The 14,030-nt window shown below is 44.4% G+C and overlaps 1 protein-coding gene across 1 annotated transcript in view; it reads right to left on the bottom strand.

The window, feature by feature from the left end:
* Positions 1–14,030, bottom strand: part of UGCG (UDP-glucose ceramide glucosyltransferase) — a 331,832-nt gene that overhangs the window by 91,648 nt on the left and 226,154 nt on the right. The window contains exon 6 of the mRNA XM_069630621.1: positions 1,959–2,137. Within this exon, the coding sequence (XP_069486722.1) occupies positions 1,959–2,137 (179 nt within the window). The remainder of the gene's footprint in view (positions 1–1,958; positions 2,138–14,030) is intronic.

The raw sequence follows: 14,030 nt of genomic DNA, 5'->3' as shown, positions 1-14,030 counted from the left end.
AACAAATATAGGTTTTTCGACAAAGCCAGGACAGGGGACACCTCACCTCCCCTCCCCTTACCCCTGCCCAGAATGCCTGTTCCGTGGCCACTTCACTACAGCAAGCATTATGACAACAACACCCAGCATTTACAAAGTGCCTTACAGCTCCTGCTCCTGGACGAACCTCACAGGTCTTGCCTCGACTGTCCCCTTGCTTTTGGCTAGAGGCTGGATTCCGCATGTTCTAACTAAAGAGAAGAAAACCTGCTCTAATGAAAAACTGATCAATGATTGGAGCCAATGAGGCAGGCAGGTTTAGCACCTAGGCACTATACTAGAAAAACAGCTGCCATACTGACCGAGCTTTTCATTTTTTGACATAGCAGGTGAACTTAGTTGCTGGCTGGAGAGAGAAGCAAGCATCCAGACACGTTGTTTTTATAGGAAAGCCTCCAAGACGAGACACTTCAACAGGTGGAGGCTCTCTGTCCCCTAGAGGAGCAGAATTCTCTGTGCAACCCCTACCATTAATTTGTTCAACTATGGAAGGACCATGTGTCCACTGAGGCCTACAAACACCCAAAGGCAGCTGAGGCAAGGTACGTGAGGTAGCATCAGGGTATTGAGAGATGAATGTGAGGAGCATTAAGGGTAACGTTGATATGTCAATTACTTGCTTTCTAAACACATAGGAATATTAAAAAGAATGCTAGTAAACAGTCTTTCTCCTGAAGATTTTACTTGTTTCTGAGCAATTTGAACACCATTCGGCAGGTTTGGCCTACCTCTAATTATGGGGACCTTGCATTGGGAGACAAACAGTCTAGCTAGGAACTATACAGCAATCTACTATAAAAACCCTTAGGCAACAAAATGATAAGACTAATATGGAATACTGTGCACAGTGTAAGGGTAGCCCAACTTACAGGGGTATCCCCAATTAAAATGGTGCCCCTAATCACGCTCAGACCAGAGTAAAGTACACCCCTCAGGGGAAGTAAGGCCAAGAGTCTATCTTGCATGGAGAAAACCTTTATTCTTTATAGAAATGAGGATGGGGGCAAAGAACTCTACAGTCCGGTAATTTCTTTTAAAAATGGTTTTCGTAATTCTGCATGTTGTGCATTGAGCATTTTAAAATCCCCTTTTAGCATGCATGGGCTTTTGACAGACAGCTGCTGAGTTACTTCATGCTGCTCTGCCAGCCTTAGTGACGCTACACTGCATGAGCCCTGTGATCCGTTTTTAGCACAGGCTGCATTCTTCCCGGCAGAGAGCTTGAGTCTATCGTTCTTTGAGATTTTAGAACTACATTGGGTTAACATCAACAAATATATTCAGCTAATAGTTATTTGCACCTCATATTTAAATAACTGCCTTCTTTTAGTGCCTGCCCATGTCTGTATGATTATATTTGTATGAGAGAGCTTTCCCAGTGCCCCGCCTCCCCCCCTGGTCCCTTGTAGTGCCTAGAAGTAGTCAAAATTAAGTCTTGCCTAATTCTAAAGCGCTTGGGGGTGAAGGAAGGCGCTAACTCCTTTCCAACAACAGCTTCTCCAGTCGATTGGTTCTTTATACATAAGTATTTCAAAGTATAGAAGAAACACAAGGCTGTAAGGTTTATGCATTTTGAGTCAGAACATGGTTGTCAATACCATGTTAAGTTACATTCATGTCATTGACTCATGCACCTCTCCCAAACATTTCCACAGGATCAAGTCATACAAATATTGATGCAGCCCACTTTAAGTGCAGAAATAACCAACACGTAACATGCTCTTAATACTTGGAATTCAACTGATTTTATACACAGAAAACAAAAATTCAGTCAAAAACAAGAACGCCTTGTATAGAAATGACATTCTAGTCTCATGGACATTGCAGTGTTTGAAGGACACCAGATCATCAATGTGTAGAAATACAAACATGAAAACCCTGAAGGAATGGAAATGGAAGAGAATGGCATGTGGTCTTACCGGTCTGCTATTGCCTTGGCCATGAAATAATCTTCAGCAATGTACTGTGCAAAAGCTATCAGCCCACCAGCTTGGTCCAATACCTCCTTGCGCATTAAGCAGGACATGCCTGTAACACACTTGAACCCTGTTACATTGGCCGAGATGTACGATCTTGGATGCGAAGTGCCAAAGTATACCTATGAAAACAATGTATTGATTAAGAATATTTCAAGGTAATTATCATTGGCTATCCATTTGAAGTAAAATGGCTTCCTTCATGTTTCACATTTCACCATTTGTTTCTGGACAATAATATTGAAAATGATTGTACATGGCGTTTCAAAATCAACACATGCTCAGATAATTACATTGTAAAAAATCCTGGCAATATAGAAAAGCATCCCTCACCATTTTCAAAACTACCCGTACCGATTGTTATTAAGGCATTCATGCCACAGTAGGCCATTGCCACATGTGTGAATAGTGCCACCTTCTACATGGTACCTAAAAACCTAACAATGTTACAGGTCGAAATTTGCAAGACATGTCTGCCACACATGCCCCTGCATCAAATTAAGCATGCCTAACCCCTTCAATGTTTTACTACAATTGCTGACCACTAACCCAATTTCCAAATCGATTGCTTGACTGGGGCCAAGAGGATGGGTGTTTTTGTTTTTACTGTCAAGATAAAAGTCTATAGGACCAGCTGTACAGAAAGACTACAGAGGCCACATGTTTTACCATTGTGTCACAACATTTGTGTTATCCGATATTTATATAGCCCTCTGCTGCTACTGGTACGGCTTCGAAGCACTGTGTGGTTAATGGTCAATTGGCAGACCGTAGTCTGAACAGAAATAACATCAAAATAGCATTACATTGCGTGCAAAGAGTATTTAGAATTTGAAATGACTTTTCAATTATTAACAGAGATGATTGGTGTGGTGACATGAGAGTAACCGTACACAGTATTCAGATGTGCCGTGGATTGCTAGGCTGCTGACTATCTGACAGCCTGACCACATTTGGGACTCAGACATTCTATGGGGTACTCATCCACAGTAGTGGGTTCTGCTACATTTTAAGTGCAGAACACATTGCGAGGAATCAGAAAAGCGAGACAGGACACAAAGGTCAAGGTTGCTCAAAGTTTGCTATTTATTAAATACAAAAGGGTGGGATAAACACCTATCTTACCCTATTCTAACAAGGATATCCCTTGCCTAGCAAACTAAAAATAAAGAAGTGACCTAGTGCCCAAAAGGTCTGACCCTCACATTAATACAGACAACAAAATTATACGGAACGCATGGCTAATTTTAGTACAACAAAACTTTGACACAGCAATCTTTACCGCAATGTTTGTTCACAATTCAAAACAACTGGGGTTTTCCATAGTATCCTTCTTGGAAAGGAAAATGTCTCTTTCACAACACAAGATAAAAACCAAAGCAATTGTCTTTCCAAAATGTCCAACACCTATCAGCATGTCACACCTTGCCTGCATGGCGAACGGTTTGGGCTTCCCTTTTCCGTATGGCACAGGTGGCAGTTGCTGTGGTGCTTGAGGCAACATGCTGGACATATTTAGTCTGCAGCCGTTCCCTCGCGTAAGGTCCATTGTTGCTATGGTTACCTGACGCAAGGAGCTTACGCAAGCCTAATGTACTTCCGGATAAAAATGAAACACTTCTGGGTATTGGTGCTTCCAATTGAAGTGAACACCGATGCCCTCGAGCTGTTAGTTCCTGCTCAGCTGTTGTCCTTTTCTTCGTCCGACTGCTTTTCTATTGTTGGACCTTCCTTGCCGTCCCGCGGCAACTGTTTCCCGATTCTTCGACTGCCCCACGGCAAACAGACACTCTCCACCTTGCCGTCCCTTGGAAAACACTCTCTGCTTCAGTGCCTTCCTGCAGCAAGCATTCTCTTCACCTTGCTGTCTTGCGGCATCTTGCTTCCTACTTCATTGCCGTCTCACAGCAAACAGATTTCATCACTTTGCTGTCCCACTGCAATGTTTTCCTGGCTCATTGCCGTCCCGCGGTGAACTGCACTTTCCTTACCCTTCATATTCTGTGGAAATCCTATATCCAGCACACTTAGAACCAACTCCGGACTGCATCATTGGACTGAATTTTGGATGACCTTTGGCCTTGGAGTTACTCAGATATTTCCTTTATTTTTGTTTATTGTTCCTGTGAACGGAACTTTGAGGACACCTCACAGGAAAAGATGCTCTGCTGAGTTCTGGTGTTCTGAATAGTCGTTATAGCGTCCTCGTGCTGTTCAGCGTAGGTCCTTACTAACCTTCCCTTTTGTTATTTTATCCTCCTAGTTTTTCCTGGATATTCATTACTTGCTGGTCTCATTTCCACTCCTATTGTGAAAGTCTCCATCTACTGCCCTCAGTGAGGATGAAGACAGAGCAATTCTACTATAACATAGGATAAAGGAATAGTGCTTTAGCTAGCAGGTTCGTCCGGTTACCATTCCATCTCATCATCAATTCCTCGTACTTAACCTTCATTTTTTCTTCTTTACAGCTTGGCGCTTACCAGGTGGTAAACTGCTCTTTTACTCCAATTACTCTCCTGTCTGTACTACAAACAGATGGGGGGTGTCTAGCGAAAAAGGTCACCCTGTATTCGGGAGACTGCAGTGAAGGGGTTCAAGAAAGAATCTAGAGCGCCAATTCAGTCTCTGCCTGATCTGCGAGTATACTTCCACAGTATCGTAACTACAATTTTCCCTTTCCTGGTAGAAGAAAACTCCTGCAACTACAATCAAACTTGGTGGCAATATGGATTCCAAGATTCTATACACCAATGTCTCTTGGAAGGAGCGCTGAACAATAACTGCCTTTTCTTATAGTCTCTTGGTAATGTTTGTTAGAGTTTTCCCCAAACAGAGAACTTGATACACAAGAATTATTCTCAAAGTGTCTAACTGCTTGTTGGCAGTTTGGGTTACATGTTTCCCACAGTTAACATCCCAAAAAGGGAGAGTATGGTCCTTGTCGCCTCTGTATGGTTTCACAATCTCTTGGCTGATGCCAAAGTGGGATATAAGATTTTGCCAATGTACATCTCCTAAAAGGGGATTTATGCCTTCGATGTTTTATTGTGGTTCTCACAGCCTGTTGGCAACGCTGGTTATGAGCTTCCCCAATTGTAGTCCCCTATAAGGGAATTTACGCTTGTGCCACTTCTGCTCCATTTCATTACTTGCTCGGTATGGTATTCAAAATTGTAAGGTTGTAATAATTTAATGCGGTACGCCCCGAGGTCAGCATTTGTTATGTTAATATATATTTCTACAGCGCCAAAGCTCGAGGGCGTCCAGGCGCAGTCACGTACAATGGAAGACAGTAGCGGGCCGGCCTATGTCATACAATGATTTACTTGAGCAGTCTGTCTTTAACAATTTCCTAAAGACCAGATGGTTCTCCTTACGGAAAGCCTCAGGCAGCTCCTTCCAGGCCTGTGCCGACAGTGTGTCAACAGTTTAAACAGAATCCTCTCTGAGACAGATAGCCAATGCAGCTCCCTCCGGGCTGCGGATGTCGGTTCATTTCGACTCATCTGGTGCACAATACGTACTGCAGCATTTTGTACTTTTTATAATTTCTGAATAGCTTCTTTATTAGCCTCACCCATAAGCGCAGAAGTATCACTGCCGAGGCTAACTTAGCCCGGTTATCTTTTGAGACCATGGGAGCGATCGGTCTTGGCACTTCGAGATAATTGGTGCTTTTTACAATCGCTTCCACATGAGCACCAGCGTTCAGGCTGGCCTCCATGTGGGTGCCTGGGGTTTTCACTTGGTAAGTGATTGCTATCCGACTGCCCCCAACCACAAAGCTGGTCGAAGCTAGCCCGAGCATGTTATGACCCATATAGCATTAGATCCATCTTGGCTGCATTTAAGCATAACCAGTTGTTCGACATCCAATTTTTTAATGGCCTGGTAGACATAGTTCAACTTTCCCTGGTCCACTGCATAGTTCCCGCTGATCTCCAGGGACAACTAAAAGTCGTCAGCGTAATTAGTGCAAAAGAGCCCCATTTTTCCAGTTCTATTTGCATCTGGCCAACTCGCCGCTTTGTTAAGCAGCTCCTTTTCACGGTCAGCTGTTGCGGCACACCTCCGGTGTCCTGTCCGCTCTCTCTCTCCTGCTTCCGCCTACCTTCGGTGAGCTGCATGTCGGTCTCCTGTTGATCTTCCGCAGTTTCTCTCTCACTGGCACGCTGTGTGCTGAGTTGAGAGCACGTCTCTATCAGCTGGGCTCTTTCTCCACAAGCTGCACATCCGCTGCAATGTTGCTCACCTTCACCATCAGCGACGGCATCAGCGGGCGTTCTTTTCTCTGGAGCAGTTCATTCAATGTGGAAAGCCACTGCTTCAACTATGCCATCTCCATGTTCTGCTTCGTCTCCTCCTTTCAGCTGTGTCTCATTTTGGGATTTAAATGTCCAGCACAGGTGACTTGGTCTTTAACAACTAGACTGCACCTTTTGGTAAATGGCATTCTGAAACTTCTTTGCCTGAGCCCTTCATCTTCGTCCCAGTATCATAAGCATTATGGGTACTGAAGTCCATAATTGTATTGGTCTTTTATAGTTAGTGGTGACTGTTCTATATCTTGAGTTCTTAGAGTCAGGGGTGGTTGTGAAAAGAGTCTGCGGTTTAACATTAGAGTGAGGGCTTCTACTTAATGCAGAATTAGGACAATTCAAGGTTTTCATATTTAATTCTTGAACTCCTGAGGCACAAACCTTAACCTGTCTAGATGATTTTCCAAATCTTGTGGGTAGTTATATGGGAGGGACTTTTACATTGATAACATGCCATTAGTTATGTGGGAATAATATGACATCCTGAGAAGACGGATACTGCGCCTCTCCCAGCAGAGTCACCACTTTCGCCCTGATAGTCATCTCCTCCCATGTGATCCTCCCCCTGATACCACCCTCACGGTTAGGGTAAGGTAGCAGCCATCTTCCGCTGGCCACATGGGAGGAGTTTTCGGCTGGGGCTTGGTGACTCTGCAGGATGCATTAAAACATGCAAATTGCATGTTCAATCACATAGAAATTACATGAGCATTTGTGAGAAATGTAAAAAAGATGCATTAAATGCATGTCAACATGTCAGGCTGTATTTGAGCATGACCACACCTATATGAAATCCAAAGAGAAGATAACTGGCAGTAGCCATGTGTGTATTGTTTCGGGGCAGAAGAAGGACACAGACTCATATTATACATCTCACTGAAAGTTTCATATATAAAAAAAAAAATGCCCATCTTTCCATATTCTATGTGGTTTCACTACCTAATGTGGTTTCACTACCTAACAAACCTAACTAAGGTGCTCATCAGTCATTAGTAAGAGTCCAAGAATCTGTCCACTGTACAAACTAACTTGTCCTAACCCTACCACGATTATCATTAACCAAAGAAACAGGAGAATGACTCCCTTCTCCTGAAGACATTTACCAAAAAGATCAGTAAACTACCCTCAAGTAGTTCCAGGTATCTGTTTTTATCAATTCATTCAGTTCAGAAGTTGAAGAACTGTAACTGATTCTTCTTTCTTTGGTGACTATTCTATTTCTTCTTCTTTATTTGACTTATTTTACTTCCAGTTATCCTTCTCTTTTTCCAAGTTAACGTTATCCAATACTTGGTGGTCTCCCTTTGGATTCTCTGGTCTTTGGTACATAATTCAGTCTCGGATGTCTTTGGCCTTTGCTTTTACTTTGTTTCAGCCTTCTCTTCAGGATTTTCTTTTCTATGATACCTCTCTTCTTTAATTATAGTTGCTTTGTCTGGTTTCATTCCAATATGAACACTCCAGTCGTGAGGCTTGTTCCCGCTTCTATTTTTTTGCGAGTATCAAGGATTTCTTCTTGACTGGGACGAGTACCCCAATAAAGATTCTCATTCACCTCTTAAAATACCAATGCTTTATCTTGAATGGGACAAGTAGGAGCATTCCAGTAAGGATCCCCTGTCTCCCCTCACGGGTGTCCAGTTTTCCCAGTTACCTGCAGTGTTCAGGGAGAATGTCACTGGGTTTATTATTCAGGTGAGACCTTCTCTCAGTGTTCTGGTTGTTCAGGTTAGCCTCTTGTGATTCTTCTGCTGCTTTTTCTTCATGTTGCTGCCCAAACAGGATCTTCCGCATCCCGTTTGCCAGTAAGTTCCGCCTTAGCAGAGCGGTATCGGTTTTGTTCAGTGGACCTACCTCTGGTCCACCACTGCTGTTGTGGTCATGTTCTCTTTCTCTCAGAGTAAGGACACCTTGTGTCTGCAATGGCCTCTCTTCCCTCTGGTTTTCCCAGACGCTGTGGGTCTACTTCTGCAGTTTCCCCTCAGCCACGGGATGCTGCATGTCCAGACTCATCTGTGTAAGCTAGTGAGCCAATTCGTAACTCACAGGCTTCCTCTCCCTTTCTCCAGTCTCCTCCCTTTCCCTTTATTACGTAGCCGTGGGACTTCGCTGTGACACAGTCTCATATTCCTTTCTCTCAGTTTTGCCTTCTCTCCTCCTCGTCCCAGTAAACAGTGATTTTTCTTTTAGAGAAGAAATCACAGTTTCCTGATGGCAATATTACATACTTATATTTTCTTTGCACATTTCTTTACTAGATGTGTATAAAGAGATACTGTTGGAAGGTTTTAGAGTACCTCACAGGAATAGGAGTCCTTGTCCCCAAAGGGTGAGTCTCGCACAGTGAGGTGCCATTTGCCTCAAACCCTAGGGAGGGTGTTTTTGAGCAGGCTCAGCTCCCTAGCCTCACAGGTACAGGAAAGGAGAAAGGGGGCTGAGGGGGAGTTTCGCCTTTGGGAGAAGGGCCAAATTCACAGGGTTTGTCACTGTATACAGTAAGACATCTGCAAAACAAGGCAAAAAAATAGGTTTTAGTGTGGTTTTGCACAGGAGGCCTTAATAGTTCACAGAAACTGGGAGAAAGTTAAGGGGTTTTATTTTACATAAACCAATTGAGATATGCAGATTGTTTCGTCTAAATGTTAATAGATTGTTTAACGTATGGATTGTCAAATATATAGCAGTGGGCTGGAACAAGGGGACCAGGCATACAGGCAATGGCCTGACCTTTTTGGGTCACTCCTCCAAGTTTCTAGGTGTGCCCTATAACACTCCCCGGGATTGTAAAATGTGGTTTTTGGCAAAAATGCCAATTTATGACGCACTGGTTCAGTCTCACCTTCAGTCGCTCCCTTTCACTCCACTCCGATCTTACTCCCCCTTTACTTCTCACCATCTCCTCTCCCTTCATACTTCCTTGGGTCGTCTTATACTCCCTCCCTTACATTCGCCCTGCACCCCTTGACACGCTCTATCCATACCTTACCACTTCCTCTTACCACTAACTTCACACCCTCACTGCTTCACTCCACCCTCCTCACCACTTCGACACTATCGTCTTGCACTATCTTCACTTCCTCCCCACCATATACACTTTCTCTTGCTTTCACTCAAACTCCTTCCTACACCTCTCCCTATCTCGATCTTCCTTTCTCACACCTTTTACGCAGCCCACCACTCTCACTGCACTACATACACACACCTGGCATAACTCTTTCCCAAATACCTCACCTGCATTCTGCTTCAATTCTGCCACCTACTGCCCAGCACTCCGCTCCTCAGTGCGTCCTCCGCCCTCTTCATCTCACCCTAGAGAACAGCCATTGTTCCCAGGTTCCATAAAACCTTTTGGAGAAGACCTATGGTAGCACACTGGACTTCAAGATGCTTCTCTGTAAGCTTTGGGCCATTGGAAGGACCACAGGTAGTCCTGAAGTGTAAAGGTGTCCCGTCTCGAGTCTAGTAACTGAACTAGTGTGTCCCTCAGTACATGCAGAGGTGAAGGATCCCTCCATGCCTAAGGCCTGTGCAGGGTGTTAGGACTTTCATACCCCTTTGTGCAAGTAAATAAAGCCCTACAGTATGGTGCAAAGACTTTGCTGAAGGGACGGAGGACTGCCCCCCCCCACAACCCCCCTTAGCAGAGCAGTGCCCCGGGAAACAAAGGCCCACTTATCTTGCTTGCCCAATCCGCCTTACCAGTGAAATTCTTCATACGTTGTGGAGGAGATCTAGGGAAAGAAATCACCCTCCATTGTGTAAGTGTGTCACACATGTCCCACCGGTGCTCGGCAATGAGGGACTCCAAACAAAGTGGTGCAGGTCCGACACCAGGAAAGGACACTCACAGGATGCACATCTTGAAAACCAGACTCAAAAAGACATGCTGGAATGACTGGGGTTGTGACGAATCAAGGGTATTCGTCCCTGCTCTCCAAGGGGGAGCCGCTCCTTTTGAGTCTAGAGAGGTGATCTGGCAATATTAAATAGTCCATTGATAAAATAATGTCTGTGCGTTTTTCTTGCTGAGGGTGACCTTATGACCAGTAAAGGCGTGCTTTCTGTTAGTAAACAGAAGAATTCATATTTTATATAAATCTGCACGAGGACTCAGGCTAATGCTTCAACAGTTCAGATATGAGGTTAGTCAGCATTAGGAATGCAACAAATCAAAGGTCTGTCCCAGCAACTTCTTTAAATACAAAATGTGCAACTTACAAAGCACCTGAAGAGACAACAAACATATTCCTCAACTTTTCTAAAGGATATCACACAATTCCTAGGCTGGGATTTACGTACTACGCAAAGGAGGTAAAAATAAATAAAAATACATACAAATAAATGACTCACAACTGACAGAGGGCAGCTCCCAAAATCAGACAAACCAAAGCAGGATTAAAATGTATTTATGAGCAGGAACTGCAAGCAGCTCCAATGTTATATCAGGCATCACCCAATAAGAAGCATCTACCTCAGTGGAACGAGGATCCAGTACAGAGCCTGTCCCAAATGCCTTTTTGCAAAATATTTATTTAATTTTTAATAAATCAGATAATTAGCAACAAATAAAACATGCAACAAGCTATCTTCATATAACTTACACATTCATTATTTTAACTATTGTAAGGGTGACGAAGAAGGAGGCTGATGCAAAGGTCACATGGTTTTGGCTAGACTTATTTTGAAGTGAAACAGGATCCTTACTAAGAGGAGTTTTCCCCTTCCGCAAAACGAACACTAAAAGAGTCTGTCGGAACGTCCGTCAAAGTAAATTCCACCATCCTGTGTCTAAACCTACTTCAGTCCCTTGCACTACAACAAAAAATGTAACCAACAGAAAGTTCCTTCTTTAAGGAGAACAGCTTCCTTCTACTGCTTCTTGGATGGAGTTCAACAAAATGTTCCTTCAGAACAAAAATATACCAGGGGGAATGACTCCCTTATCCAGGCTTGCAGGTTTCAGATAGTCTTTACACAATGTTCTCTCCAGGAGAATGCCTCCTTCCTGCTGGTGTGGCTCAATACAATTTCCAATAGAACAACGGGAAATTATTTCCTTCCCCTGGCTTCTTCACCTCAGCTCTCAGTTCAGGAACAGGAGAATGCCTCCCTTCTCTTGGTCTGCTTTGGCACAGTTCAACAAAAGGCCAGGGGGGAATGACTCCCTTCCCCTGGTGTTTCCATCATAACTTCTGATTTGGTACCAGGTGAAGGGATCCCTTCTCCTGGTATAGCTTGATACAGTTCCTTGCTTCCAGCTTGATATTCACTTTGCCTCTGTAACTTGTTTTCAACAATGTCCCAAATCTTGTTGGCATCCCAAACTCTTCTCTGGGTTCTAGCCACTGTGATGAGGAAAAATCCCTTGCGAGTTTCGTTCATTCACGCTGGGGTCCCAGACTCTTGTCTTGTAATTAGTGGACTTTTCCCTGCCACTATAATGAGGAAGACTTCCTCTATGCTTTGGTGTACTTCCGTTTGGGTCTCAAGTCCTTCTTGTATGGTCAGTGGTCTTTTCATACTCACTGTTATGGTGGGCAGGGTCCCAGACCCTTCCCTGATGGCCAGTGGGCTTCTCTTCCCCACTGGTACGAGGAGGAGGCTGGATGCACTCTTCAGGAGTCCGTCAGCAGTATGCCTTGTATGAAGCCAGATAAGGATTGCACGCCTCCTGCCTGCGCCCCCTTCCGGTCTCCCATACCACCCTTTATCCAGCACTCTGGCTTCAGTAAGTCACCGGGGCTTACAGGGATGGCGGCCCGTCTTCTCAGCTGGCTTGGCTTTTCCCAGTCTGCTTCTGCAGCGTCTCCAGCTGGTGGGTCACCCGACTCTTCTTGCCCTTAGTGTTGGTCATGGGTCCGCTTCTGTGTAACCCTGTGAGGACTCACACGTCCTAGCACTGGGGTCCTCGGTCCCTCTTTTTTTATAACATGCACCAAACAGATTAAACCGTATAAAGGCACAGCTGATAAACAGTAAGGAACCACCAGGGACCCATGCCAAGATCTAGTTACCGGAAATAGAAGAGCCCTGAAAAACAGTGCAACCTCCGCATTCACGTCATTTGAGAAGGTGGGTCTTAAGGGCCTTACGAAACTAAAAGTCAAGGGCTCCAATATATCAAGGAAGACTATTCCACAATCTGGTGCCATAGACGGCGGCAAACCTTCCATCTCCCCTTGAAACGAAAGAGGGACTGACCACAATTTATCTCCTGAACGTAGCAACCTTGTTGGCTGATATCGACTAATTTTGGCCCCCAGATATGCTGGGGCAAGTCTGTTTAGGCATTTATAGATCATACACGCCACCTTAAACTTGATTCTGTCCTCAACGGCAAGCCAGTGAAGTGTTAAGACAAAAGGCCGAAACATGGGAGGTGCTGCCTAGTCGGCCGACCAATCTTACCACAGCATTCTGTGCTTTTTGTAACCTTTGCAGCCGTTTGACCCCGGAATACCAGTCAAAAGGCTGTTATAATACTCCAGGTGTGCATTCACCAGAGCACAAACCACCACTGCATGGTCCTCACCTGGAACAAATGGTAGAACTCGCTGTAATAGCCTCAGAGTAAAAGATTACCTGCACTTTTGCACTAACCTGGCCTTCACAGCCAGGTTTATCCTCACAGATGCAGGCCAGAATTTTACTCTTGGTAGCAAACATCAGCTCAGAGGTCTGAGGGCACTTCCCAGCAGCAAGCAGGCGTTTGGGTTGAATAACGCGACCTCTGCCTTGGTGGAGTTGGAGCTGGTTTCAGACATCCACTTTCTCACTTCATCAAGGCATAATTTGACACCGAGGAAGGTTTCCTCAACATTTCCTTTTTTAATGAAGACCCCCATCGGATATCCATTAAGGGCCGTAAATATAGATTGAAAAGCAAAGGGGATAATGAGGAGCCTTGTGGTACTCTGCACCCCAAAGCTATGGGATTCATGATCCACCCTCTCCAAGTTTAACCTGTTGATTGGATAGTAAAGAACCAAACCATTTATTTGCATGCTCAGAGACACTGCCCGTCTCTCTCATGTTCAGGTCTCTCTCAAGCAGCTAAGCAGGATGTGATGGTCCACTGTACCACTGTAGGTCCAGTATTACCAACCATGCTAACTCGCCTCCAACCGCGACCTTTAAAGGATCATTCCGTATGGCCAACAGCACCGTCTCCATGCCATAATTCCTCGTGTCTGCAACCAGATTTTGGATTTGTGTAGCGTTTGCAAATTTACTAAAAAGATGCAAGACTTCGACATTTTAGGAAAAAAGTGTTCTCTCGGTCATCATTCTAATTATACAACATAGAAAGTAATTTAGTGTATCGAATAGCCCTACGGGCTGAGATATGTTGGTCAACAAACTGACAGACCCATCTACAAAAGGATTACACAACACAGATCGAGTATTTGCTGCAGAAATATTGCAGCACCCATGGCGTCACATTATGTTCATCATCAACAAAGTATGAGGTTCAGTGGTGGGTACTCGATGTGGTAGCCTCATCCTAACTTATGCGAGTCCCTCAAACATCAAGAGGTCTGGTGGAGCTACAACATAAAAACACACCAGATTGACCTTTATGTGCAAAAAGGCAACATGATTTTTGAGGCTCCACCTTCCTCACACAAAGTTCTCTGTACCCTGGCACTACAGTTTATTATAGATACTGCAGGGAGCACCAGCCTTATCCCAA

This window comes from Ambystoma mexicanum, chromosome 6q, assembly GCF_040938575.1.
Source record: "Ambystoma mexicanum isolate Mex_15411 chromosome 6q, UKY_AmexF1_1, whole genome shotgun sequence".
NCBI classification, from domain to species: Eukaryota; Metazoa; Chordata; class Amphibia; order Caudata; family Ambystomatidae; genus Ambystoma; species Ambystoma mexicanum.
Note: the sequence above shows the minus strand (reverse complement) of the source record. Positions and strands in the feature narration are given on the sequence as shown.